This window comes from Manihot esculenta, chromosome 5 (genome assembly GCF_001659605.2).
Source record: "Manihot esculenta cultivar AM560-2 chromosome 5, M.esculenta_v8, whole genome shotgun sequence".
NCBI lineage: Eukaryota > Viridiplantae > Streptophyta > Magnoliopsida > Malpighiales > Euphorbiaceae > Manihot > Manihot esculenta.
In genome coordinates, this window is record NC_035165.2 from 26586681 (window position 1) to 26614495 (window position 27815).

Here is a 27815-nt window from a genome sequence, read left to right on the forward strand (position 1 = left end):
CGATGGTTAGATTCTTGCAAGGTTTAGAAGTTTGAATGTCCTTTCTCATCACTAAATTGTCCATGGGATGAGAAGGTTGTGAAGAAGGAAAGTATGGGTGGATTGACAAAAGCTGGAGAGGTGGCAATGGTTTACACATGGATGGGGCCATGTATATAACTACAGGTGTGGAGTGTTGAGGAAGATGGCTCTTTGGTCACTGTAGGTTTGATGGATAGGTTATTAGAGGGGTTTAGATTTGGAGAGGGTGTCATGGCTTGGTTGGGTCTCTTGAAATGATTAGCTTTAAGGTGTGGGCTAAAGAGGGACTTGCTTGAAAGTACCCCTGTGTTCCTTCCCATGACTATGCCTGTATTGCAATCCCTGGACAGATATCCCATAATTCCACATTGAAAACATATATCAAAAAGCTTCTCATATTTTAAGGACACTATTGGCTTGTTCCATTGGCTTTCTAAATGTTAACCCTTGGTACAATCAGTTTTCCTATTACTATATTAGCGTGTAATCTAAAAAGTATGGGGTAGCCCATAACCCATCCAAATTCAGATCATCTTCTACAAATTCCTCCACCCTGTTCCCTATCATTCGAGCATTTTCTTTGTTAATCTGGTTTGGTGCTAAACCATAAATTTGTACCCAAAAAGGAGATTTGCTAAAGTCTAAGTCATCATACACATGGTTTGGCGGCCATTCCTGCAAAGACAGTAATTGGTTATGAACACACCATGGTATATTCCTCCAAACCTTTTGGACTTCAGACTCATGGTCAAAAGTAAAGTGGTTTGATTTTAGGGGTGTGACCAAAAATGGTTGTTTAGTATTCTAGGATTTGGTCAAAGCAACCTTAATGACTCCCACTCCAAAGAACTTGTGTGAAATAAATATTCCAACCAACATTTTTTTGTAGAGGTTCTTAGAGTTGTCTGAAGTTGTGAGTCGAAGAGCATTTTCTTAATAATCAAGTAAAAGAGATTGTTAGTTGAGAAGCATTTTCTTAACAGCCGCGTAAAAGAGCCTTTGAAACCAAATCTGAGATATTAGGCTAATAATCGTATATTTTGGAAGATATGGAGGGTCTTCACAAGATATGGAGGGTAGATGAAGAAAATTACTATAGTAGGTGAACAGATAGAGATGGAGAATAAAAGAATGAGATGACAAAAGAACAAGGTGGAGAAAGAAAAAAAAATAATAATAAAGTGAAAGCCAAAGTCTAGAGTGGGAGAAAACAAAATCCAGACACAGCTACAGAGAATAGAGGAAGTCCATATTTAGAATATTTAAAATTAATCCTAAAATCTTTATTAATGCGGCTATGGATCTGAGATATATATATCGTACCATTGCTTTATTCCACAGTTCTAAAAATAATAAAAATGTTGATTAAGGTCTCAAAACTTACTAACCATCGATTGTGATGAGATTGTTTTGGCCACCAACAAGAGTCGGGGCTTGAGCCTATAGCATGCCGAAATGCAAAATTTTATATCGCTGAGAGTGAGACTTTTCCAGCCCAATTGAAACACTAGAAAATGGACACCTTTCTTTTCTTTCTAATCCTATTATTAAATATAGATTTTTTAAAAAGCATTTTCTTTAGGAAGGTAACGACGTTCAGAGAAAACTACAAGTACATGAACCACGGTTAAGGGCTAAGTAAACGGGTTTAGAGGGTCATGGCCTTGCCTGCCCCCATTTTCCACTACCACATGACAAATAGGTCATGTCTTTTTTATACACCAACTAATGGATGCTTGTTACTATATAATTACACTTTATCATCATGGAACCACCATCTTGTTTCTTTGGGAGATCTCCCACTCTTACAGTTCTTCACATAGCGATCGTTATCAACGGGGCGTTGCTGCATCAGGGTAGAGCACATATGAGACATACAGTAATGCCTTAACTAGGAAGGCGTGGTAATAGCATATGAATAGATATAAACTCATTGAAATTTTAAACAGACCTTCGCAGTAGCACTTGACAACATGGAGAGAATGCTGATACAGACAGAACTCACAGTCATAGCTGGCGACCATGAATCATAGAGAATATCTGCATGTGAAATTGACAAAGTAATACCAGATTATCAATAGGACAGTAATGAGCAACCGGCGCATAACATAACAAGCACACGAGCAACCAATAAAATACAAATGTGTACCATTCGGCTGGCAGAAAAAAAGGTAAGACACAATTCTCAGTCTTGAAGGGTTGTATCCACCTTATCTTGATACTTCGCAAGGGTGGGAATGGGTTCTAAGTTTGTTACAGTATGGCTCAACAGTGAATAGAAATATGCAAACATGCACACAGGCAACATAAAAATGACAAATAGCACAGTGATATGCCATTAATCTCCTTTAACAAGTACTTTAAAGGACAATTTATTGCAAGGAAGGGGAGGATGAACAGCCCTTCTTATGGGATTTTAAATGATCTAGTAAGAAGAATCAAACATACTTCCTGTACAAGTACCCAAAAGATCATGGATGTAAAAAATCCAACAAAATTTGGCACATGGTATGTGATCAAACAATATCCTTTCCAATCAATTAATCAACCAGTATTCATATAAATACAAGATATGTGTCTGTATAATAAATCAAAGTTAATGTCCACATCAGTTATAATTTGAGATGAAAGAGAAGCAGTAGGCAACTGCCAAAAGATAAATAAGGCTAATGCAATAATACCACACTGCCTAACCAGTAACAAGATATGCAAGAAGCTCATCTAACCATGTTGAAGAAGAAGTCCAAGGCAACCAAACAATCAACCATCATGTAAAAATTGATCAAGATGCTCTTCAGAAAATAAAGTTTAAATCCAACATTAAATAGTTGCTAAATGAAAATACTGAAGTGCAGGCAATAAAGCTTAACACAGTTAATCAGAATAGTAGTTGCTTATATCCATAAACAAAAGGCATATATAGTTGTATAACTTGGGTTACAAATCTCTTCAGCTAAAATTTTCATGGAAAAACAGTACATTTTAAGCATAATGTATCCACCGTTTTCTGTAAAGATGCAATAATTAAAAAGTTTACTAGGAAGCAAGACTCCAAGAATCCCTGACAGGTCTAGAGCACAATCACTGAATATGAACCACTGACATACTTTGAACATGCATTGCAACTACACTATAACCAAGAAATCAGGTTTATTACAGTTTTAAGAAAATCATCTTCCTTTCTATGGTACTTTTCACACTTAAAACCTCTGTCAAACTGCTGAAATACATGTGAATTTACATTAAATGCAAGCACTCCACTTATATAAACACCATGAAAGAGACAATCACACGAATGATCAACAATTTTAAATAGTAAAAACAAAGAAGTTTAGAAGTTAGGTAATGACATAATCTCAAGCAAACACACCGCACATGAATGAACCTAGACTTCATATTGATGCAAAACACGAGTTCGCCAATGTTCTCCCTCTTATCAACTATTTTGAAGAGGTTACTACAATCAGATATTCATCAATACTAAGGGATAAAAACAATATAGAAAAAACTAAAGCAGTATTTTCAGCAGTGCAAAAATGGAAAAACAGCAAATAAACAACGGATATTCATAAACTTTAAAAGCATACAAATAATATTTCAATTTCATGTGAAGCACAGTGACATGGTTGAAGCAGGGGCTCTCAAATTTAGTAATTTAATAGATACACTGGGCAAATATAGAAATAAGCAAGGTAAATGCAATACCTAAACAGATATGCCCATTGCTATAGATGTGAGGATGTAGAGGAGCTGGCGGGAGAAAAATCACCTGTTCCACCAAAACAACAAAATTTCAGAAAAGCTGAAGACAAGCATCTCCAAAATAATTCATATAATCATCGACAATAGTTCAAGTTTGGAATCCCTAACTGCTGCTAACTCAACTACACATAACCGAACAAGTTTTCCTTTTAAACAGCAAAAAATTGGAACAATAATTTCGAACCCATTTCTTCTCCAAACTGCTCCGACCAACCAAAGAGAGAAAGAAGGCAAAAGGACAGAGTGAAAACTATCACTGACCTGTGGTGCTTCCATAGGGTAATGTTCGGGGAAATCCACTTGAAGCTGATAAGTTTCATTAGCATATAGAGTTCCCGGAGCTCCGTTGACTTCAATCACCCAACTACACCCACACAAAAAACATCACACTCAGAAATTAACCATCACAGTCCCCAAAATTCAAGCCAAAAAAATTTACAAAAAAAATTAAAAAAAAAAAGATTAAAACAGTACCGTTGGAGATTATCAGTGACTTTGTGCTTGAAACCTGTAGGGGGATTCAACTGCCATTCCGCGAGCTCCTTTTGCAATCTGTTACAGGCGATCTTGCTTAAAGCCTACGCAAAGTAGAAATGTCAATAAAAATTTCTCAAGGAAAATGAATGAAGTATCACGAAACCGAAAGCAGAAAAATTAGGGCAGGATTTATAGAAAAGACCTTGCGTGACGGAGCCGAGGAGCTTGTCATGGTTTGCAATTCTACCAGAGAGGAGAAGCCGTCCCGTACCTTTGTGTGACGTTGTGGTTTTGTAGAATGAGCTTGCAAATTTATAAATATTTTTTAAAAAAAGTTCTTATTGAAAAAATAAATAAATAAAAAAAATTAGTTTTCTAATTTTGTGATTGGAGGAAGATTGTCAAATTGCGGAGATATTCTCGAAGGATCAAATTTCCCACTCGTAATGGATAGGTAACTGTGTTGCCGCGTGATTTTGACACGTTCGCATCCTTTGGATTTGACACCAATTGTCTGCATCCATACGGCCCCGGCCGGTTCGGTCCGGGAAACCGATTGGTCTGATACCGAATTGCAGCTCAATTAAGTTAAAAAAAAAAAAGAAAATTAACTTAAAATATTCGATTTGAGATAAAAACTTGTGACAATAATTTATTGTTTTCTTTAAAAAAAAAGTGCTTCAAGCTGATTAACGTTTGATGGCATATATCTAAAACAGAGCTACCGAATAACTTTAAGCATCAACTTAATGAACAAATAAAAATGAAAGTTCAATTCAGAATTTCTGATAGCTTAAGCTACACGCTTAGAACTTACAACTTTATCACCATGGAAGGCCCACGTTGATGAGAAATGAGCTTGGTATTTCAACTCTCCTTCAATGAAAAAACACCTGCTTGAAGAGGATTTTGTTTCTTCTATAATCCCATCAATCATCTGCAACACCTTCTTTTGCAGAAGAGTCTGCAAATTCTTCTCTGTATATTTCTGCTAAGTTCTTATAATTTTAAAAAAATTATTTATATTTTAAAATAATTTAATTAAAATATTTTTTATATCTTATAAAATTTAATATTTTATTTTTTTATGAAAAATATTAAAAATTTTAAATATTTATATTATTTAATTCATATAATTTTAATTATGTGTATTATTTAGTTATTATGATTTTTTTTTACTAAGGGTGGATTTAATATGAGATGACGAGGGCACTTGCTCCCACTGTCTCCTTGAAATCATTTATATGTAATTAAAATATTTTAGCATTGTCCCCATTAAATTTATTAAATTTTTCTTTCATAATTCATTAAATTTACTATTTTTTTGTTTTAATTTATCTAATTTTTAAGTTACTTATTTATTCCATTTCAAAAAAAAAGTTACTTATTTATTGTACTTAAATTAAATATAAATCATTATTTTAATTTTAATAAATAAAATTATACTAAATTAAATTAATTTACTCATTAAAATACATATTTTTATAAGCTCAATTTTATTAATAATATTTCATACCTTTATATATATATATGTCCCACTAATAAATTTTTTTAAATCTATTTTTATTTTTAACTAAATTTAAAATAAGTTGAGTTTTCTTGACAGAAAGAATAAAAAATTTAATTTTATAAAATATTAGTCTTGTTAATACTCATTCGTAAATTTTTATGTATTTATATTTTTTTATATGAAATAATTTTTAAATAATTAATAGTATTATAAATAATGGAAAAAAAATATTATTAACAAAATATAAGGATTAATATAAAATAACGTAAAATTATAATTAATTCAAACTTTTTATGAATATTAAAATAAATAGTGGAATTGTTAATTTTTTAAATGAAAATTTAAATATATCAACTTTAAATATAATAGTTTCAATTTTTATTTTTTATAAAAAAATAAATTGTTATAAAATTTATAATAATGAAATAAATATAAAATATATGAAAATATAATTTATAATAAAATATAATATTTATTTTAAAATTAATATTAATTTTTTAATTAACTGAATTTATTTTTAAATTATATAATCAAGTCAACAATAAAATTTAAATATTTTATATTATTTTTCTCAAAATTACAAATTATTGATAAAAATTAAAATATTATGTTAAAAATTCTCAGAATAAAGAGATGTATAGAAAATTGTTAAAACTATAATTATATAAAACTATATTCATTAAACGCAAATTTATTTAAAAATTTGCAAATTTATATGCAAATTGTATTCATAAAACTATAATAAAATTTTAAAACTATAATTATATAAAACTATAATTAATCGCAAATCTATAATTATAATTGAATTAAAAATTATATAAAACTATATTCATTAAAAAATTTAAAATTTAAAGTTAAAATAAAAAGTTCATTTAATTAAAATAATTTTTTTATTCATAATTTAATTTTAAAATAAAAATAATAAAAAAATATCAATTAATGTAATGAAATTTAAATTTATATAAAAAAACTCACGTAATTAAATATAATTTAAATATTAAAAGATATCTCAATTAATTTAAAATTAAATAGAATATTAATATAATCAAATAAAAAATATTATAATTAAGGAGTATTTTGAAAATTTTCATTATTTTTCTATCTTATAAATAAAAATATTTTAACTAAATAATTTTAAAATATAAACTAATTAATTAATTTTCTTAAAAGATCGAGAACTCACCGTAGTTCTCATGTCGGTAGCTCGTTTGTCTTAGCTGATCTTATGAGCAGTTGCGAGTCGCTCATTCACGCGTTAACACGTGTCTGCATTTTACATACTATCGGCTGACGGTTACTACAGTTTCTCTAATTCATTATCCATACATTTTATTTATTGAAATTAATCATTTTTTTAATTTTTATTTAAATTAATTAAAATTTTTAATTTATATTCAATTTAACTTAAAACTAAAAAAATTAACAGAATTTTCGACTTATTAATTTAAATTAATTTTTTTTGGCTAAATGTTTAAGAACTTAAATCGAAACTTTTATCATAATTTAAACAAAAAATTACAAATAGGTTAAATTGTAGGTGTAAAATCAATATTAATTCACTTGATAAATATTATTTAATTTAATTTAACTTAACTTAATGAATAAAGTCATATCACTTATTCAATAAATTCAAATTCAAATCATATTACTTAAAGTTATATGATTTGATACATATTAAAATCATAACTTGAATATTACTTGATAAATATTATAAAAATCGTACTCACAGATTTAATCTGATAGTAAATATATTTGAATAAATTTGAGAGATTTCATATTTTATTCTCACATTTCCTAATCTCCATTTAAAATAAAATAATTCTTATAACAATATTTCTATTCTTTAAATACACTGAAAAAAAAATCTAAAAAATAGACAGAAAAATAATTTCTATATTAATGTATTTTGAAAAAATCAATTTAAAAAAAATAAATCATTCAAAACATAATATAATATGTGAAAATTTAATTGACTTAGTTTTGTTGAGATAATAATTTCTTACAAGCAAAATGGTTTGCATTACTCATTTACACTCTTTTTGAAATAATAAATTTTATAAAAATTTAATTTAATCGAGTTATTTTCTCATAATTATTTTATTTAAAATAAAAAAAATTATTTAATTTTTACTACATAAAGAAATTTATTAATTAATTATTTAATTTTAAAAAATATATTTTTAATTTTAAAAAATATCAATTAATTATTTACTAATATTAATCGTTAAGTATTTTAATATTTAATTATTATAATATAAAAAAATTATTAATTAATCTTTTATTTTTATTAAAATATTTATTTATTACATATTAAAAATATTTTAATTTTTTTATAATATTTAATTATTAAAATTAATAAACATACTAATTAATATACTTTTAAAATTTCTAAAATATTTTAATATACTTCTCAAAATCCAAACAGAATAAATAGTAATTTTCCTAAAATTAATCATTATCTTTTGAAAAAAAAATTCAGTTGCCTTAAGAAAAATCTTCATCCGACAAATTTCCTGCTCAAAAATCCACGCTTGCGTTCAAAGCCTTGTGTGCATAATTGCATTGTTAAACAAGGGATTTAATCAAAACGCCGGTGGCCACACAAAACGACATGCATCGACGCCCTACGATACATATGACGTTGTTCGATCCACATTGAAGCTTCCAGAGCAACGTTCTCGGCCGTGAAGGAATGGAAGTGTCCTGAAGCAGTGCAGAGACTGGGATTCCCACTCTACTGTCGCCATGATTGCGTGCTATTGCTCTCTGGTTCGACTCTCGCCTCCTATTCACGAGCAGTATTTGGTGTGGACTCCAAATCCTAAGAAACCGAATTTCCCTCTCACTTCCACTGCGCACACTACGAATTCGTCCAGATTCATCACCAGAGTTCTCCAACATGGAGTTGAAGTTGTATCCCCTGAGAATGTTTCCTTGCCAAGTCCAGTAATCGATACGAAAGAGGATAAGGAGGATGTCAATGGCCTTGTCGCTGGAGGCGCCTTATCAAATGATAAAACCTTTGTTTCTTCAACCAGAGTTAAGAAGAAGAGACCAGAAGAAGATAGTTTTGAGAATAGATTTAAGCTTCGAAATGGAAGAGAGGTTAGTTAGACCATTGAATTCAAGTCGTTTTTAGGTTTTTAATGAGTTGAAAATTTAATTAGCCAGAATAGAGAATTGCGTTTTTGAGGCTAAAAATACTATTGACTCATTTTTGTAATGAGGACCCAAATTGTGGAATTGGTTTAGTTTGTGAGAAGAGTAATGGACAGATGGGTCTTGGATAGATGAATCAGTTTTGTATGTACAATTCTTTGTTGAGTGGCAGCAAATGACTAGGGAACTTCAATGAAGTTGGTCTCACTAGACCAAAAATGTTATCCAGTTCTCACGTTTGGGAGCAAAATAATGTTTAACGTGTAATGTCTTGCTCATTTAGGTATTTGAAGAAAAAGCCTACCTTGTGGGTGTTGAGCAAAAAGGTGTTAAAGTTGATTCTTTTGGTATTGAGGAATCGCTGAAGGAATTGGCTCAGCTTGCTGATACTGCTGGACTGATGGTTGTTGGCTCCACTTATCAGAAGTGAGTATAAGTTTTGGCATATGACATAGTTTTGTTATAACATTGTAACACTATACTTTCTTAACCTGCATGCTTATAAAGTTTGTTATAACTATAGAACTAAGTAACTAACAATGAAAGGCATGTAAATTCTTCTTTACGAAATTTTCTTTGCAACTGGGTGGGGATATTCAATTTCTCACTTTTTGTGCAGACTGACTACTCCAAACCCGAGGACATATATTGGATCTGGTAAAGTTGCAGAAATTAAGAGTGCAATACATGCTTTGGATGTTGAGACTGTCATATTTGATGATGAGCTTTCTCCAGGGTAAGATTGATAGAACTTACATTATCTCATTTGTGCACATGCTTCCTCTTATGTCTTCAATAACTTTTTTTGTTATTACTGTTCTGTTGTTAATGTTCTTCTGATTATGGTTTTCCATGTAGATGAAATCATTTTCTTGTTTTCCGGTTTATCATGAAAAGTTGTTATTCACCATTCCCTGGGGTGTCAGCATTGTCTCATTAGTTTGGGAGTTGAAACCTACATGATTCATATCCAAGTGTGATTTTGTATATGGGTCTTCTTGAGCTCTTAAATTTTAAATATTCATTCAAATGTCAAATATTTAGGCAACTGCGCAACTTGGAAAAGACTTTTGGTGGAGATGTTAGAGTTTGTGATCGCACTGCCCTTATCCTGGATATCTTTGACCAGCGAGCAGCAACACATGAAGCATCTTTGCAGGCAAGTTTTCAGTTATGTTTCCTTTCATTTTTAAGAAAAATGAAATGTCTCCTAACAAGTGCACAAGTTCGAGTTTTTTGAGGATCTTTGCCATTATCATCATGCTCATAACTAGTGAAAGGAAAAATTTGCATGTGTATTACACTCTGACAATTGCAAGGTTATTCTAGGTCACTTTGGCACAAATGGAATACCAGTTACCTCGATTAACTAAAATGTGGACTCATCTTGAGCGCCAAGCAGGAGGAAAGGTCAAGGGTATGGGTGAGAAACAAATTGAAGTAGACAAGCGTATCCTACGCACTCAAGTATGTATAGTTGTTCTCATTTTGACTAGATAAACACTTATTCGATGTTGAAAGTTCCTTTTTTTGTTAGAAAAGTGAGATATTTGATGTGCTTTCTCTTTCAGAGTAAAGCTGTTAACCTCTGCCTTGTGGACTTTTTGGTTACTTGTGTTTGATTTTTACACATTATTTTCATGTGCATAAAAAGGATATGGCTTGACTTTTCTTAATTATTTGTCTTGCTAGATTGGTGTCCTTAAAAAAGAGCTAGAATCTGTTAGAAAACACAGAAAGCAGTACAGGAACAGACGTGTTTCTGTACCTGTCCCTGTAGTATCTTTGGTAAGTAAGCCCATGAATGCTAGCTATTTTCTTTTTCTAACTTTTTTGTAAAAGAAGCATACAAAGATGCACTTTATTGCATTTACTAATATCTCACACAAGGCATCTGGCAATATAGGTTGGCTATACAAATGCTGGAAAGAGCACACTTTTAAATCAGTTAACTGGAGCTGATGTTCTTGCTGAAGATCGCTTATTTGCAACCCTTGATCCAACCACAAGAAGGGTTCAGGTTTGCGTTATCATGTGAACTGAGAGAAATAGAGGGTTACTGGCAACATGCTTATGAATTGTATATATTCTGCATTATGTACTTGAAAAACTAATCTTAATTAATGCGTTTTCACTTTGTAGCAAACTGCATAGATAGTTGTAGCCTTGCCCCCCCCCCCAAAGCTCTTTAGAAATTTGTCCACCAAATTGATATCTATGCAAGTTAGCAACTAAAGTTGGTGATAACATGAAATACCTGTGTCATTTGGTTTATGTCCAGATGAAGAATGGGAATGAGTTTCTTCTCACAGATACTGTTGGTTTCATCCAGAAGTTGCCAACTACACTGGTGAGCCCTTCACAGCTTAGAGATGAACCTTCTATGATAAGCAAATTTCCATGTTTCATTTACATATTGCACATTATAATGTTCTTGTTGTCTTCTTTGCTTAATTCGCTAGTAAGAAGTTGGAATGGAGTTTAAACCATATACTTTAGTACCCAATCCCAGGTTGAAGCTCATGATATGCTGTTGATTGGGTCTGATGACTGCTTCTTAACAGGTTGCTGCCTTCAGAGCAACTCTGGAAGAAATATCAGAATCGTCACTTTTGGTTCATGTGGTAGACATCAGGTATGCATTTTTCATTTTCCAAATAGAGAATTAGATGCATCTTAGTGTATTAATGCAATTGTTTTATTCTGTGCTATTGTGAAGTTCAGTCATCCACTAGCAGCGCAACAGATAGAGGCGGTGGAGAGAGTTCTGTCAGAACTGGATGTGTCATCAATTCCAAAATTAATGGTTTGGAATAAGGTGCATTTACATATTTCCCTGGTGATTCAGTGCTGAAACTTGTGAAAGAGCAATTGAATTATATATTCCTTTTATATAATTATGAATATGTGGTAGTAATTTTCTCCATAATTCTTGTCACTTTGTAACACCTGGTTGTCTTTAATTAGGTGGCAACTGTCTTTCTTTTGTACACTTTTTGGTGTTTCATTTTGCTTCCTGATCATTTGATGGTGGATATAAATCAATGGATAAAAGTTGATCCATTCAGAACATTTCAACTAATTTACTGCAGCTTTGAAATTAACAGGACACTCATATGCACTTGGTATGTTGTGTTGATAATAAAATGAAAGAGTTCTGTTTCTGGCCATGTGATAAGTTTCATTAATTATGTACTCCTGCTGGTGGGTAGTCTGTTGTGGTAGTGGTTATCGATTGAATGTCCAGTTAGCTTGCTAGAGAAATGCTTGAATATAAGTTTTATCACAATGTTGAGCTTGTTGGTAGTACTGACAATTTAATCTACCTGAAACAGACCTGCAGTATTGTGTCTAGAAAATTGCACTGTTTATTTTTTGCGGATGCTAGTATGTACTGTACGAGTAATCTACTTCATATGGCAGGTTGATAGGGTTAGTGATCCTGCAAAAACAAAAGTGGAAGCAGAGAAGAGACCAGATGTTGCTTGCATATCTGCTTTAAATGGTGTGGGTCTGCAAGATTTCTGCATGGCAGTTCAGGAAAAACTTAAGGTATTGTGTTTGTTTAATGTTTTTATTTTTTTGGTGGTGTTTTTGAAAATATATTCTGCTTGTTTTTATGTCTTCACTCTTCTTGAACTGATTTTCTACCTTCACCTGAGACATTGCGATTGAAACCTTAAGGGAGAAACTTCTTTATTACAGGATTCTATGGTATGGGTGGAAGCTTTGATCCCATTTGAGAAAGGAGATCTTCTTAGTACCATACACCAGGTTGGGATGGTGGAGAGAACTGTGAGTATCCTTCATTTCTTGATTGCTTTCATTTTGTTTTTTTTTTCTTGTGATAATTATATTTTTATAATTCATTTCTCACCCCTTTTTTACCCTTATTGAAATAGGAATATATGGAGAATGGAACATTGGTAAAGGCATATGTCCCTCTTCGTTTTGCAAGACTGCTCACCCCTATGCGACAGCTCTGTAAAGCTTAAATTCTAACTGTTTACATGTGATCATTCTTCTTGTATGTTCGCATTTATGTGACAAAAATTTTTTTTTTTAACTAGTGGGGAAAAAAGACACACACAGAGTGAGAGAGAGAGAGAAACATGCAGTGATTGTTTGAAACAGTACCAGGAAAGCGGAAAGCTTTTGTACATAGGCACATGGCATACCCGATCCAAGATGTAACAAAATTTGAATAGTTGCCATACTTTGGTATGATATAATTATCTTCTCAATATCTTTCAATTATTTGTATATGTATTACCAATTGTATCTAAAGACAAAGATATCCATGTAGATTGTGTTGATGAGTATATGTTTCTATGCTCAATACTCAGACCTTTGTATGTTATTGTGGATTGTACTAGTTAGACAATGGAATTAGAGTAAGCCCACAAGCAAATCGAAGTCCCCAAGTTGAGCAGAAGATGCGAGGAAATGATATTGGAGCAGTTGGTACCAGAAACGCTATTACAACCAAATTCATTAAAAAAGTCACAGTTTCACATGTACGTACGTATCATTTCTATGCCAGAAGAGGAATAAAGACCAGGTGGAGATGGTCGTCCCTATCCTCATTAGGTGCTTTAGCCGGATTTGGAAGGGGAGTGGTTGGCTTCATCGATTATAAATATCAGAGTTGAGCAACCAATTAGTCCATTGACAAGAACTGCTCCTGAAGTTCCCTATTATCAATGGCTCTGTTGAAAGTTACTTTTGGTTTCACCATACTGAGTGTCCTGTCATTCACTGGCTCCCTAGCTCACCCTGGTTTCTCTGGCTGGGGTGGTACTGACCCTATAGGTGGTGGTGGTGTCTCATTTGGCTTATTTCCTGAATTTTATCAGTTTTCTTGCCCTCAAGCCAATGACATAGTCATGTCTGTCCTGAAGAAGGCTATCGCTGAGGAGCCTAGGATGGCTGCGTCTATTCTAAGGCTTCATTTTCATGATTGCTTTGTGCAGGTTTCACATCTGCCCACAAAGCTAGGATTATTTCTTCTTCTTTTTTTTTTTTCTTTTTTTTTTCCATTGGGAAAGGGTGTTCATGTGTTTTATCAAATTTAAATTATTTTATTCTCGATTTTTCTATTACTCAATTAAAATAACTTTTTTTTTAAATCAAGTTCTATATTATTACACAAACATTAAATGGTCAACTTTTCCAAAATATAAGTACGTTATAATTAAGTGATTAATAAATAGAAACTAAATAGTTAATTTTGAAAAAATATAAAACTTGATAGTAATTTATCATTGGAAAAAATGGCATAGTTTTGGCTATTTGATATAAATTTTTCAAAAGAAATATTCATAATAGGTTAATTTCTTGCTATATCAAGTATCCGAATTATTCATCTTAATTACAGGGCTGTGATGCGTCAATATTGCTGGACGATAGTGCAACAGTAGTGAGTGAAAAGAATTCTGGACCAAACAGGAACTCCATTAGAGGATTTGAAGTAATTGACGAGATAAAAGCCAAGTTAGAAGAAGCATGCCCTCAAATCGTCTCTTGTGCTGATATTCTTGCCTTAGCCGCTCGTGGCTCCATTCTACTTGTAAGCAAAAGAAACTCAACCTCAAATTCTAAATTGCATTCAACTTCAGGATACATCTCAGAGATCAGAACATGATTTATCTATTTCTAATGCATTTCTCACTTCATGCTACAGACTGGTGGACCTTACTGGGAGCTCCCACTTGGAAGAAGGGACTCAAGGGCTGCAAGTCTAAGCGGCTCAAACACCAACATTCCACCACCCAACTCCACAATCCAAAACCTGATAACATTTTTCAAGCGTCAGGGTCTGAATGAGGTTGATCTTGTTGCACTATCAGGTAAGAGAAATATTGTGGGTAATGGGTTTCTTTTGTTTTTAGCAAATTGTGCTTCTCAACATTGGGAGTTTGATGTTTCGGCTAAATTTTGCCACCTGTACATATGAACTTATAAGTTGTACAACAAAACGCATGAACTTTGATTTATAATAATAAAGTACATCACCTTTTACCTTCCTCATATAAAAATTAATATGAATATTCGTCTATTCGGTTCAAAATTAAATCGAATAAAATAAATTAAATTAAAAATAAAATTATATAAAAAATAAATCAAATTAGGAGAGAAATCAACATTCAGTTTGATTCACTTAATTAAGTTTTTTAACAGATTTTTTTATTTTTCACCTTATTTTTAGTATTTTATAGTTTAATTGAAATATTTAAACTTTGTTTAAAGTTTAATTTTTTTATATTATCAAAATGATATAATATTCGGTTTGATTTAATTTTATCAATTTTTTTTATTAAAATTAAACTAAATTCAAATAACTAATTTTCTAAAATTAAAATTAAATTCAAATAAAAACAATACAAAATCGAATCGAATTTTCAAATTAATTTAATTCAATAAATTATTTTAATTTGCACAAAATACTGCTAGTCAATCCTTTAGAAAATTAGAAGGTTTTTATTTTTTTCTTAAACTAGAAAATAATATGGCATGTTCTTAAACTAGATGTTAGATCACAAACTAAAGCTGATGTATTTTACGAGTACCTTTTACCTTGATGTTTCAGGAGGTCATACAATTGGGGTGGCAAGGTGTGTGACCTTCAAGCAGAGGCTGTACAACCAAAATGGGCAAAATCAACGTGATGAGACTCTAGAGAAAACCTACTACTTAGGATTGAAGTCAGTTTGCCCAATATCAGGTGGTGACAATAACATCTCCCCTTTGGATTTTTCCTCTCCTGTAAGATTTGACAACAGCTACTTCAAGCTCATTCTGTGTGGCAAAGGGCTTCTCACTTCAGACGCAGTGCTTTTCACAGGGAACATTGGCTACATTATGGACTTGGTTAGAAGCTTTGCTGAGGATGAGGACTTCTTCTTTCACCAATTTGCTAAATCAATGGTCAAGATGGGCAATATCAATCCCCTTACTGGTTTCAATGGTGAAATTAGGAAGAATTGTCGTGGGGTTAATTAAGGTCTTGTTTGTTTGGAAAAAAAAAATCAGTACAACTATTAGGCAATATGATGAAAGAAATTTAAGCATATTTTATGTATATTAGTAGCATATTTAAAATGAAGCAACTACTATTTTTTAAAAAAAATATTTTTTATTTATTTTGAATCGAGTTTTATTTATTATTTCGTGTAGTTTATATTGTATTTAATTTTTCTTTAAATTTTTTATAAATATTAAATTTGAACGAGATCTAACGCACTCCAAAAATTAATTTAAAGAGAGAATTGCTTATATTCTATATAAAGAGCACATTATCACGTTTTACAGTCGATGTGGGATTCAATGATATGATAACCATGTATTATCAGTATACCCTTCCAATTTATAATAAAAGTGAATGGCATGGTAAACAACGGTTTAAATCTTCTTAACATGATGCAGAAGTTATATGTTTTACAAGTGAGCAAGGGAAATTCGCATATAAAATCTATAATATAATATTATAAGAAATTGTATTGACAAAGCTTAGTATTGAGAAAACTATCGAAAACTACATTATTATTAAGATAAATTACTATTAGGGTAAATTCTTAAATGGATTTTAAATTAAAATTTTAAATTAATTTAGATAAAAAAATTAAAAATAATTAAATTAAAATTTCAGAAACGTAAGGAAAAAAAATTGGTCGCCGAGTAATGGAAGCCCATAATGAAGCCCAAATTATGCGGGGCTAGTGGGCCCAATCAGATGCCTTTATAAGCCCAGCCAGTCCCGGATCCGTCGACGCTACTCATCTTTCTCGCATTTTAAGTCCGGTGGTGATCATTCTCTTGTAATGAATTGCCAATGGCAGAGAATTTCCGGCAATGATTCTGAATCGATCCGCTTCTTCTTTGGATTCTAAACACAAAAATTTCCACGAATTTAAGGGTGAAGTGGAATGGGTAAACAATCAAGCTCGTGGATTACAATGCACAAGAAGAGATGGCCACTGATGATTTTCGCATTGTTCACTTTATCAACTGTAATGGTGTTTTTCATGAGATCTGCGTTCGATTCTTGTCATTCTACGCCTAGCGGTACTGATAACCATTTTAGAGAAGCAAATGAAGTTCAAAAAGCTCCAATTCATTCAGTTTCTCAATCTCAAACACCCAGTATTGCCCCGAATCCTCTTTATTTCATGAAGTCGAAGCTCGTTCTCCTCGTATCTCACGAGCTTTCTCTTTCTGGTACCCTCCATATTTTTGTCTCTGTACTGAAATTTTTTGCTTTGTGACTGTTGCTCAGGAAAATGAGTGGTGAATTTTCAATGTTGCAGGTGGTCCTTTGTTGTTGATGGAGTTGGCGTTTCTGTTAAGAGGTGTTGGTGCGCAAGTTATTTGGATAACTAACCAGAAACCAGCGGAACCTGATGAGGTGATCTACAGTTTGGAGCATAAAATGCTGGACCGAGGCGTTCAGGTGATTTTTGAGCTTTCTTTCTATTTTCTGGTTTAAATGATTTTCTTTTGAACTGGAAAAGAGTAATTTCTTAAAATTCAGCCATTAGTACTTGCTTTGGCTGGGAAAACTTTTCTAGTTGTAATTGTTGTATAATGTGAAGAAGCCTTTTTCGTCATGGGATTATGGTTATAGGAGCTTCATTGTTCATATAGTGCCGGAATTCTTGAGAAAATATCAGTGGCTCCTAGTGCAGTGATTTTGAGCTTTGTTATTATCTGCCTGATGACTATATTTCAGATAATAAGATAAGTTTATATGCCTATCTTCACATGATATTGGTGAGGATATAATTATAAATTTAGAGAAACTGTATTGCCTTGGAGCACGAATATTGATTAAAGAAATGTTGGAGATATTCCCAGACGTTGCATTTATTTTCCTTGTGTTCTGGCTTGAAAGCCCGTTTGATTGATTGATTTCCTCCTTTCTTCTTCCTTTTTTTTTTTTTTTTTTTTTTTTTTTTTTTTTCCGTATTGTTGTTAAGTGGTATCGGGAGCCAACTTTTGTGCACCATTATTCACCTGCCATGGTCTTGCCAAAGGCAGACCATCATTCTATGGACAAGGGATTTGCAAGAAAAAGAATTAGCTACTTTGTGGTCTAGTCGCAATATCAGAACCCCAGGAATAAGATGGAGAGCCAACCTGGTTACCAGCTAGGTTAATCCTGGGTTGTCTTTCTTTACTCTCAAATAAAGAAAATGATATCTTTGTAATTTTGATAACATGTTTGTGGTCTTGCTGATGTTGAATTGTATTTATTGTTAGGTCTTGCCTGCAAAAGGTCAGAGTGCCATAGATACAGCTCTCAAGGCTGACTTGGTTGTTTTAAATACTGCTGTTGCTGGGAAGTGGCTGGATGCTGTGCTGAAGGAGAATGTTCAACAAGTTCTACCAAAGGTTCTCTGGTGGATTCATGAGATGCGAGGGCATTATTTCAAACTAGAGTATGTTAAGCACCTCCCTTTTGTTGCAGGTGCTATGATTGATTCACATACAACAGCAGATTACTGGAAGAACAGGACTAAAGAGCGGTTAGGGTATGCTTCTTACTTTTGTAAGTGTCTGTCTTACTGGTGCACTAATTCACACCAGGATTTTTCTATTTCAGTTTTCCCCCCACATTGCAGATGATTTATATTTCATTCTCCATATGTTATTTGTGACATTTCAGATGGACGAACCTCTTATATAGCTTGTTTTGATTGCAGAATTAGAATGCCTGAAACTTATGTTGTGCATCTTGGAAATAGCAAGGACCTCATGGAAGTGGCTGAAGATACTGTAGCTAAACGTGCTCTCCGTGAGCATGTTCGGGAATCTCTTGGAGTGAGAAATGATGATTTACTCTTTGCCATCATAAATAGTATGTTGTTCCTATCAGCATGATAGATAATTCCACCTGGGCCATTTTATTCACAGTTAGAGTTTTGTTGTATCCAAATATTTCCTTTTTTTTGCCCCTTAATTTAACAAAATAATGCAAAGAAAATAAAATGTACCGATAAGAATGTCACGTTAGTAAGTAGTGAAAAAGTCCATCCTTTGCATAGCTCTATTTTTTTGTTATACCATATTTGCATAGATGGTTGGCTTATCTATTTCTATATGAAATGGCATGTCTTCAACCTTTTATTTCTGGGAAAAAGGAGATATGTTGATGTATTTCTTATGAGAAAAGAAACTAATTGATTGATCTATTTTTAATAATGAAAGACAATATTGTCAACCTCTTTAAAGGAAAGGTAATGTGTGGTTCTAATCTTCTTAAGAGAAATGGCAAATTTAATATCTTTCTCATGGCATAAAATGAAATTTTAATTTTCACAGATAAATTCTTGAATGCTAACCACCTCTTGCTAGAGGCATGCATAAACAGTGAGTTTTGCACTGTATGTTGAATATCTATCTGCATCAATCATTGGATGCAACTCGCTATGACCCTGTCAATGATGGAGTCGCTCACTTTGCTCAGATTCTTATTTTGAAAATTATGTCACCAACAACAACATTGCCCTGAATGTGTTTGTTCTCTATATATAGCTTTTCATTGTTGATCCATTCCCCATTTTTACGATGTGGAATGACACCTCTTGCAACTTTGGTGTTGCATAGTGTTACCAATATACATTTCTAATTACCACTCGTCTTTTTAGCTGCTTTATTCTTGCAAATCTTTCATTTATTGAGCATTAGGCACATGCAATTGCAGGTGTTTCACGAGGAAAAGGGCAGGATCTCTTTCTTCGTTCTTTTTATGAGAGTCTGCAACTGATTCAAGAGAAGAAGCTGCAGGTGCCATCATTGCATGCAGTAGTGGTTGGAAGTGACATGAATGTTCAGACAAAGTTCGAAACAGAGCTGCGTAAATTTGTTCAGGAGAAAAAGATTCAAAACTGTGTTCACTTCATAAACAAAACCCTGACTGTTGCTCCATATTTGGCCTCTATTGATGTTCTTGTTCAGAATTCTCAGGTTAATTTTGCATACGTCTCACTGTCTAGGGTGCTGCAGTTGCCATTATTAAATATAGATTGAAAAATTGATAGTTTTATCTAGGATCAATTCATGAATTAATGCATGAGAATTTCAAATGCCAAAGACTTCCTTGGAGAACTTTTATGCTCATTTTCTTTCATTTCACATGTTTTTCCTGCAAGCTTTCACTTCAGAATTCACGTACAATTATGTTGAACATTGTCTCGTTGCTTAAATTTAAAGTTGATATCTATGTGTAGGCCAGGGGAGAGTGCTTTGGGAGGATAACCATTGAAGCAATGGCCTTTCAACTGCCTGTGTTGGTAAGCCTTTCAGTTTAATCAAAATGCTTTGCTCAATCTAACCATTTTTGCCTGATAGCAAGTCATTGCTAGTAATTCCAGGAGCTACATGAGCAACATAAATATATGCAATTTGTTTTACAACCTTTCTTTTACCTGTAAAGTTGAAAGGCATGACTATATATTGTTTGCATATATAGCTTATATGAGTTGTATGCCCATGCTTTGGATCATTTGAGTGGACTTCATTGACTATGCAAGCACATCTGCATCAGATTATCAATTTCCTTCTGTTTTCCAAATTAAATTCTCATCTTCGATTCAACAATTATCAAGGGTACGGCAGCTGGAGGAACCATGGAGATTGTAGTGAACGGGACAACAGGCTTGTTGCATCCTGTTGGGAAAGGAGGTATAACTCCGCTTGCCAATAACATAGTGAAATTAGCTACGCATGTAGAAAGGAGGCTGACAATGGGAAAGAAAGGATATGAGAGGGTGAAAGAGAATTTCTTGGAACACCATATGTCGCATAGAATTGCTCTGGTCCTAAAGGAAGTATTGAAGAAAGCAAAATCTTAGCTTGTATTAGCAGTTAGCACATATTATCTTCTGATTTCATGCATTTGTTAGTTCCTTGTATTATATGTATCGGCAAATTGCATGGATATTTAAAAAAAAAGGGCCGAGTTTTCTTGTAGAAGTCTTTTCACATTCTTAAGTTTTTTTTTTTAATTAGACTTTGAAATTAATTCTGTAATTTTATTTCTATTTTTTGGTCCATTACAAATAGTGTTTCTTTATTCCAAATGGCCCTCAAACACATAAAAAGAAATTTGAATTTGAATTATTCTTATGAAATAATTAAAAAAGTTAGAATTTTAAATGAAATATATTTTGAAGTATGATCATCTATGGGGTAAATTAGGCATGAATATTATAATTTATGCTGATTCTGATTGGCTCATTTGAGTTTAGGGTTGAGCAGGTTTAAATAAAAAAATCGATCGAATCGAATTAATTTAAATTTTTGATTTGATTTTTTATTAATTTCAGTTGGGTTTAATTTTTAATTTTAAAAATTTTAGTTATCTCGATTCGATTTTAATAAAAAAAAAATTAAATCGAATTGATTTAGTGATAATTATATATTATTTTTAATTATATGAAGACATTGAATCATATTAAGTTAAAATATTTCAATTAAATTTTAAAATATTAAAAATAAAGGATAAATAAAAAATTTATTAAAAATTTAAATCGATTAAACTGAATTAAATCAAACTGAATTAAATTAATTTAATTTAATTCAGTTTCTAATTAAAATTAATTCGATTTATTTTTTATAAATATTAAAACTTTAATTTTTAATTTATTTAATTCAATTTATTTTTCAACTAAATCGAACGACACCGTCTACTGATTCTGCAAGGGGCAGAAATTGGGATCTCTCTACCAGAATTCTTATAACTTGCTATCATCATTCATAATATTTATTATTTAAAATTTAATTTATTTTTTATATTTAAATGCATAAATATATATGTTACTAAAATTATATTGTTTATATTACTAATATGTAATTTCAATAAATAAAGATGTATTTATATTGATAATTTACAATAAAAAAAATCTGCAAAAGATTTGTCAACTTTTAATCAGTGCTCGAATTTTTGCGAGATAGAGATAAATAAAGCGATCCTTTCCAATCCGTCCAAATGGTAATCGATAGGGGTTGCGCAGAATTCAATTCAGATTGCGATAATGGATCCAACTAAATTAACTTAAAATTTTAATTTAATGTTATATTTTTTTCCGTTAGATTTAATTTAATTTTATTAAAAAAATTCAACGAAATCAAATCTAATTAATTAATATTATAGAGAAATCATATTCTAATAAAATTGAATCAATTAGTATTATATATTTTAATAATGGAGAGAAATTATATTATAATTCAAATTAAAATATTTTAATTAAATATTAAAATTAAAAAATAAAAAATGGATTAAAAATCTAACTGATTAAACTTAATTAAATTGAATTAAACTGATTTAATTTATATTAATTTCTTTAGTAGCTTAATTTAATTTTTTGATTTATTTAATTCAAATTAATTTTTAATCGATTAAATGTTAACTCTCAATAATTATAGCACTCAATTTACCGATTTAGATGATTTTTATAATTTTTTTTCTTTTACTGTAGGTAGAATATTATATTAAAAATGATAAAATATAAATTTTATACCCAAGAAATGAAGTTAAGAAATTCTTATCCAACAAGAAATAACACAACCACAATATAAATTCCAAAAACTTCTGTAAAATGATTAAAAGAACGTACCATTTACTAGAAATCATAAAATTTAGCCATATACTACTAGTGTAAGAAACAATAGTCAACCAAAATTTGACAAAATTTTAAAACACAACAATAACCAAAGAGCAATGAATATATAGGTGGAATGTAGAGCTCCTAAAAACGGGAGCAATTCAAGATTAGTAGGAATCGCTGAGTGTTATAGAGATAATCTACCATCAAAGTTTTGATGTTTGAAACTAATAGATTTATTAAAGATCGTTAAAATATTAATAAAGGAATTTGAGGAGATATATAAAAAAAAATTCAATCACAATAAAAAATAATAAATTTGGAAGAAAAATCTCTTCTCCCAAACTCCAATTTACTATAAAAAATTTAAAAAAATAAAATAAAATAAAAACGTTCCATCCAATTATAAAGTTTATGTTAAAAAAAGTGAAATTATCTTATAGTATTGAAGGAATTAGAGAGGAAGGCCCACTATTGGGTAGGAAAAAGACCCACTATTGGATGGGAGAAGTAGAGCCAAGAGAAAGCCTACTATCTACAGTAGAGTAAGAGACACCCTTCAAACAGTAGAGAAACTAGGACAAAAAACAAGAGAGCGCTTTTATTTCTTTTAATCTGTTTGTATAGGTTGGATTATAAAATATTATTTTATCCTTTATATTTATAAATAAAATAAATAATTATATGAATAAAAATAACTTCATTCGTTTTATTTTTTAATTACAGAAAAATGAATAGTAATTTTTATTAGTTACTTTCTCTTCTTCTTTATTATTATTATTAGATCCAAATAAGATGAGAGAAAATTTTTTTTATTTATTTTTTCAAATTTTACTTTCAATTTTATTTGCCCCACAAAAATATAGCATAAAACGAAGTCAAATAGCTGCACAGGTTGTTAAATATTTTTAAGGTAAATGTACAAAAAAATTATAATATAATTTTACTTATTTTTACTTTATATTATATATTATTTTTGTACTGTATTGTTAATAAATAATAATAATTTTATTACAAAAATAATCGTTAATATTTTTAATGAATAAAGTAAAAAAAATATAATGTAATTTTATTATTCACAGTGGAGGAATCCGGGTGACCTGACCTTCAAGCAAGCGGCGGCTCTGTATATAAAGTCGTTTGGTTTGGAAGAGGAAAAGAAAAAGTGGGGAAACAAGCGCGAATATAACCATGAGCAGCGACGGAGAAGAGGCAGCGCGACGGCGTACTGTGGTGGCGGACTATCGCAAAAAGTTACTCCAGCACAAGGAGTTGGAATCCAGAGTACGAGCTGGTCAGTTGAGCAAATTATTGAAAAAATAGATATCTGTACCTTATTTTCATTTGCTTCATTGATCCAAATCGAATATGCCCTTGGTGGTTTTTGCCGTTTGAAAGCTATTCCTTTTAATTTCGCAATGAGCTAAAATAGATTTAGGTTTAATTCGTAGTCGTGGCTGCTTCATTTGATAAAGCGATTTTTTGTTTATGAGATTTTGGAATAGTTAATCTATAAAAAAAAGAGAAATGAATAGGGTTCAGTTTTCGTTCTTGTGCTGTAATGCATCCATTAAGCTTCGGAATTTTGGAATTGGAAGCTGCAATTATGGATTATCTTTATTACTTAATGAATTCTGATTCTAATTGGAGATTTAAAGTGAAAGAAAATCTTATGTAAATGAGAAATACTAATCTCTACCTTCTGAGAGAGTAACAGTGTTATGAAACCAACTGTGTGCTCCAAAACTTGATTGTGATGTTGCTTTTGCATTTGTAATCATTCCAATTAAGATGGCGGGTGCCATTGAGTAGTGAATACCTTCTTGCAGTGAGGGAGAACCTGAGATCTGCAAAGAAAGAGTTCAACAAGACAGAGGATGATTTGAAGTCCCTTCAAAGTGTTGGGCAGATCATAGGTGAAGTTCTTCGCCCTCTCGATAATGAACGCAGTAAGTTCTCCTTCTGAATTTCCTATTTTCCCTCCATAAAATTTTATGAATTAAGTTCTTTTAGGCTGGCTTTTCCTACTTGTTCATTTTGGTACCATTGCTTTTTTCCAAATGTTGGGAAGTATTCTTCGTGGTTCTCTGAACTGTATATTACTGTCATCTTTGTGACTTTTACAATTTATCCCTTGTTGCAAGACCACGAATTGCAGGAATGTTGTGGGATACAGTAATTAAAGAAAAAAAAAATTGCAGAGAAAATTGCATTAAATTTTGTTATGTCAAATGTAATTGTATTAAATTTTGTTTATCAATGTATACAAGTTACTTTCTAATATATACATGAAGAAGGTGCATTAATGCAAAACAGGTCTTTGCAGTCTTTGATTCCATATCTCATCTTTTATTGTCTACCGCTTTGTTTGGTTGATTAGCTATAAGAGCTAGTCACCACAGTTGATAATCATATAGTAATGGTTGCTTCTGTATGGTTTCAGTGATTGTTAAAGCAAGCAGTGGTCCCCGATATGTGGTTGGCTGCCGAAGCAAAGTGGACAAGGAAAAATTGACTGCAGGAACTAGAGTGGTATTAGATATGACAACACTCACAATCATGCGGTCTCTTCCTCGTGAAGTAAGTTATTGTTGTTTTTCTCTTTGGACATTGACATAAAGCTGGAAAGTGTACTGGTCAAGGATATTTCTTTTTCCCCTATCATACTTCTGTTTGAATTACTTCTGTCACATCATGCATGATGTTCAAAGTGTGTTCCTTGGCTTGACAGGTAGATCCAGTTGTTTATAACATGTTGCATGAAGATCCTGGTAATGTGAGCTACTCAGCTGTGGGTGGTTTGTCTGATCAAATCAGAGAATTGAGGGAATCCATTGAGCTACCTCTCATGAACCCTGAGCTTTTCCTTAGAGTGGGGATTAAACCTCCGAAGGTGATTATATGGCTATTTTCCTTGTTGTATTATGTTACTTATCATTAGTCATATGCACATGGATAAAGTTGATTGATATTCCTGTGAAATGTTTGTTTCAGGGTGTTCTTCTTTATGGACCTCCTGGTACTGGAAAGACTTTGTTGGCTAGGGCTATTGCAAGTAATATAGATGCCAACTTTTTAAAGGTAAGATATTGTTTTCTCTATCGAGTTATTTTTTTCTTTGGTGCTTGATTGGCTCTTGTTGACCTGTTGTATTTTTTTTTCCTGACAAAGGTTGTTTCGAGTGCCATTATTGACAAATACATAGGAGAAAGTGCTAGGTTGATAAGAGAAATGTTTGGATATGCACGTGATCACCAAGTAAGAACTTTGAACTTCTAAATTTGCTTTTTTCCTTTGTGGTTCCCGCCTCCATGAGCATTACAAATTACTTTTATCTTCTAGCCTTGCATCATTTTCATGGATGAGATAGATGCCATTGGTGGGCGCCGTTTTAGTGAGGGAACAAGTGCTGATCGTGAAATTCAAAGGACACTGATGGAGCTACTTAATCAGCTTGATGGATTTGATCAGCTTGGGAAGGTACATTAAAGTATATTATATATCCAATCCAGCACTGTGATTTCATACCTGCATTTTTATTTATATTTTTTCATTTCAAATGATTTTTTGGGAATAATGTATTGGGTTTTTCTCATCGATTTATCTTGGGTGTGAAAGGGGTTACTTTAGGATATTCTGGGATTATGCCTGTGTTTAGTCTTCCAAAGAAATTTTGATAAATATCTTCATTGGCTTAATTATTGCCTTGAACAATAAGCGCTGGTGTAGTTTATTAATGAGGATATCATAATTGAGGTTTGTACATGAAGAAAATTGTTGTTTTTGTCCAAATGTAATGTAACCCTAAATGTATATAAAGACCTAATGATTTTTTTTTTGTGTTCTGGCTCATAACCTTAGTTGACATTTTTCCTGTCAACGGTATAGACCATTGCCATTGTTTATGAATTGGGAAAAAACATGATTCATCCTGTTGCACGCTGCAGGTTAAAATGATAATGGCAACAAACAGACCTGATGTTCTTGACCCTGCACTTCTACGTCCTGGGCGGTTAGATAGAAAAATAGAGATTCCATTGCCAAATGAACAGTCACGAATGGAAATCCTTAAGATTCATGCTGCTGGAATTGCCAAGCACGGGGAAATTGACTACGAGGCTGTTGTGAAACTTGCAGAGGTATGTCAGTAGGCAGCTTCTTTAGATTTATACATATAAAGTGCGTCATTTTAATGATTGTTGCAACTACATCAGGGATTTAATGGAGCTGATCTCCGCAATGTTTGCACGGAAGCTGGAATGTCGGCAATCCGTGCAGAACGTGATTATGTCATCCACGAAGATTTTATGAAGGTAACTTCAAGTAACTATGTTGTTGAGTTAACTTTCTATGCTGCAATGGCCTTAATATGTCCCAATGCCAAACATATGTGCAGTATTCATCCTGAGAATATTGAGCACTCTTTAGGCAGAAAGAATAAAATTTGCTGTTGTATAAAATTTATGATTGCACAGCATGCTTAACTATATATTTTTTATGCAGGCTGTAAGGAAGCTTAACGAGGCAAAGAAACTTGAATCAAGTGCACACTATAATGCTGATTTTGGGAAAGACTAGAAGCCTTTTCTATTTGCAGAGCCACGGAATACAGGGCAGTGCTCTTCTTTCAGAAATTTTAGATTCATTGTATCCTATGACAGTTGGTAGTTTCTCAAGATCTGGATTTCGCTCTGGAAACTTTAGTAATGAGGCTCAGGAGCCTGAGGACGTTAAAGAAATTTCACTGTTTCTACATCTAATATTGAGGTTATTCGCAGACTCCTTTGGAGCTAATTTTGATGTGGATTCGCCCCTCACACCCCTTTTTCCAGCAAAACAAGTCCCATAATCAAATTGGGACAGAAACGAATGCTCATCACTATTAGTCCATTGCCAAAAGGGGACGTGTACAACTGTTTAAAAAGCATGGTTAACTTGGCCTAGCCGATAGTCGGTTTAAGTTATAGTTGGGTTGAATTAGAATTTAACTGATGCATTGTTCATTTTGAATACTTTCTGATAAATGTTAAATTTATATTTTATTTTTTTATATATTGGTATTAATACATTATTTTAAAATCCTAATATTTTAAATAGGGTGAATTCTTTTTACGTTAAAATAACGCATATCTTACAATATTTTTAAAATTTAACAATTTAGTTCCTTTATTTTTTATTCTATCAAATTAAAGGTCTCTCTTAATTATTTTTGAAATGATTAAAATACATATGAATATGTAGTATGATTTAATTCTTAGATTATTTCAACATTAACATTTATT

The 27815-nt window shown here is 31.9% G+C and overlaps 5 protein-coding genes across 6 annotated transcripts; 4 read left to right on the forward strand and 1 right to left on the reverse strand.

Annotated features, from left to right (window-relative positions):
* Nucleotides 1-1648: 1648 nt before the first annotated feature.
* Nucleotides 1649-4621, reverse strand: LOC110614461 (probable ubiquitin-conjugating enzyme E2 18). Its single transcript, XM_021755996.2, has 6 exons — nucleotides 4463-4621; nucleotides 4258-4361; nucleotides 4045-4147; nucleotides 3727-3790; nucleotides 1973-2061; nucleotides 1649-1867 (listed from the first exon to the last, which is right to left on the reverse strand). The coding sequence occupies exons 1-6, from the start codon at nucleotides 4490-4492 to the stop codon at nucleotides 1772-1774; spliced, it is 486 nt and encodes a 161-aa protein (XP_021611688.1). The 5' UTR covers nucleotides 4493-4621; the 3' UTR covers nucleotides 1649-1771.
* Nucleotides 4622-8305: 3684 nt separating this feature from the next.
* LOC110615663 (GTPase HflX) lies at nucleotides 8306-13186 on the forward strand. Its single transcript, XM_021757660.2, has 14 exons — nucleotides 8306-8875; nucleotides 9213-9355; nucleotides 9549-9665; nucleotides 9974-10088; nucleotides 10259-10396; nucleotides 10622-10717; nucleotides 10836-10949; nucleotides 11211-11279; nucleotides 11494-11564; nucleotides 11654-11747; nucleotides 12353-12481; nucleotides 12635-12724; nucleotides 12832-12913; nucleotides 13000-13186. Exons 1-14 carry the CDS (start codon nucleotides 8516-8518, stop codon nucleotides 13056-13058), a joined length of 1677 nt encoding a protein of 558 aa, XP_021613352.1. The 5' UTR covers nucleotides 8306-8515; the 3' UTR covers nucleotides 13059-13186.
* Nucleotides 13187-13329: 143 nt separating this feature from the next.
* On the forward strand, nucleotides 13330-16031 carry LOC110615664 (peroxidase 9). Its single transcript, XM_021757661.2, has 4 exons — nucleotides 13330-13902; nucleotides 14307-14498; nucleotides 14613-14778; nucleotides 15519-16031. Exons 1-4 carry the CDS (start codon nucleotides 13633-13635, stop codon nucleotides 15929-15931), a joined length of 1041 nt encoding a protein of 346 aa, XP_021613353.1. The 5' UTR covers nucleotides 13330-13632; the 3' UTR covers nucleotides 15932-16031.
* A 659-nt stretch (nucleotides 16032-16690) lies between these two features.
* LOC110615497 lies at nucleotides 16691-20982 on the forward strand. 2 transcript variants are annotated; one of them, XM_021757363.2, is made up of 7 exons: nucleotides 16691-17146; nucleotides 17236-17378; nucleotides 18188-18459; nucleotides 18631-18785; nucleotides 19632-19894; nucleotides 20158-20220; nucleotides 20400-20533. In XM_021757363.2, the coding sequence occupies exons 1-7, from the start codon at nucleotides 16855-16857 to the stop codon at nucleotides 20406-20408; spliced, it is 1197 nt and encodes a 398-aa protein (XP_021613055.1). In that variant the 5' UTR covers nucleotides 16691-16854; the 3' UTR covers nucleotides 20409-20533. The 2 variants fall into 2 exon arrangements, with proteins under 2 accessions (XP_021613055.1, XP_021613054.1); XM_021757362.2 differs by lacking the exon at nucleotides 20400-20533 and adding an exon at nucleotides 20536-20982 and having other exon boundaries at nucleotides 16692-17146.
* A 2686-nt stretch (nucleotides 20983-23668) lies between these two features.
* LOC110615498 (26S proteasome regulatory subunit S10B homolog B) lies at nucleotides 23669-27583 on the forward strand. Its single transcript, XM_021757364.2, has 10 exons — nucleotides 23669-23827; nucleotides 24363-24482; nucleotides 24977-25113; nucleotides 25265-25426; nucleotides 25528-25614; nucleotides 25705-25791; nucleotides 25876-26013; nucleotides 26481-26672; nucleotides 26748-26846; nucleotides 27037-27583. Exons 1-10 carry the CDS (start codon nucleotides 23725-23727, stop codon nucleotides 27109-27111), a joined length of 1200 nt encoding a protein of 399 aa, XP_021613056.1. The 5' UTR covers nucleotides 23669-23724; the 3' UTR covers nucleotides 27112-27583.
* Nucleotides 27584-27815: the final 232 nt, after the last annotated feature.

Bases quoted from the DNA above. Each gene is read 5' to 3' on its own strand.
- LOC110615497 (XM_021757362.2), top strand. From the start codon at position 16,855: ATGGGTAAACAATCAAGCTCGTGGATTACAATGCACAAGAAGAGATGG. The intron at 17,147-17,235 runs GTACCCTCCATA...TCAATGTTGCAG, and splicing joins TCACGAGCTTTCTCTTTCTG to GTGGTCCTTTGTTGTTGATG. The intron at 17,379-18,187 runs GTGATTTTTGAG...ATTTATTGTTAG, and splicing joins TGCTGGACCGAGGCGTTCAG to GTCTTGCCTGCAAAAGGTCA.
- LOC110615663 (XM_021757660.2), top strand. From the start codon at position 8,516: ATGATTGCGTGCTATTGCTCTCTGGTTCGACTCTCGCCTCCTATTCAC. The intron at 9,666-9,973 runs GTAAGATTGATA...TCAAATATTTAG, and splicing joins GATGATGAGCTTTCTCCAGG to GCAACTGCGCAACTTGGAAA. The intron at 10,089-10,258 runs GCAAGTTTTCAG...AGGTTATTCTAG, and splicing joins CACATGAAGCATCTTTGCAG to GTCACTTTGGCACAAATGGA.
- LOC110615664 (XM_021757661.2), top strand. From the start codon at position 13,633: ATGGCTCTGTTGAAAGTTACTTTTGGTTTCACCATACTGAGTGTCCTG. The intron at 13,903-14,306 runs GTTTCACATCTG...TCTTAATTACAG, and splicing joins TTCATGATTGCTTTGTGCAG to GGCTGTGATGCGTCAATATT. The intron at 14,499-14,612 runs GTAAGCAAAAGA...TTCATGCTACAG, and splicing joins CTCGTGGCTCCATTCTACTT to ACTGGTGGACCTTACTGGGA.
- LOC110614461 (XM_021755996.2), bottom strand. From the start codon at position 4,492: ATGACAAGCTCCTCGGCTCCGTCACGCAAG. The intron at 3,791-4,044 runs GTCAGTGATAGT...TTGGTGGAACAG, and splicing joins ACCCTATGGAAGCACCACAG to GTGATTTTTCTCCCGCCAGC. The intron at 2,062-3,726 runs GTATTGCATTTA...TTTCACATGCAG, and splicing joins CAATGGGCATATCTGTTTAG to ATATTCTCTATGATTCATGG.
- LOC110615498 (XM_021757364.2), top strand. From the start codon at position 23,725: ATGAGCAGCGACGGAGAAGAGGCAGCGCGACGGCGTACTGTGGTGGCG. The intron at 25,792-25,875 runs GTAAGAACTTTG...TTTATCTTCTAG, and splicing joins GATATGCACGTGATCACCAA to CCTTGCATCATTTTCATGGA. The intron at 26,673-26,747 runs GTATGTCAGTAG...CAACTACATCAG, and splicing joins CTGTTGTGAAACTTGCAGAG to GGATTTAATGGAGCTGATCT.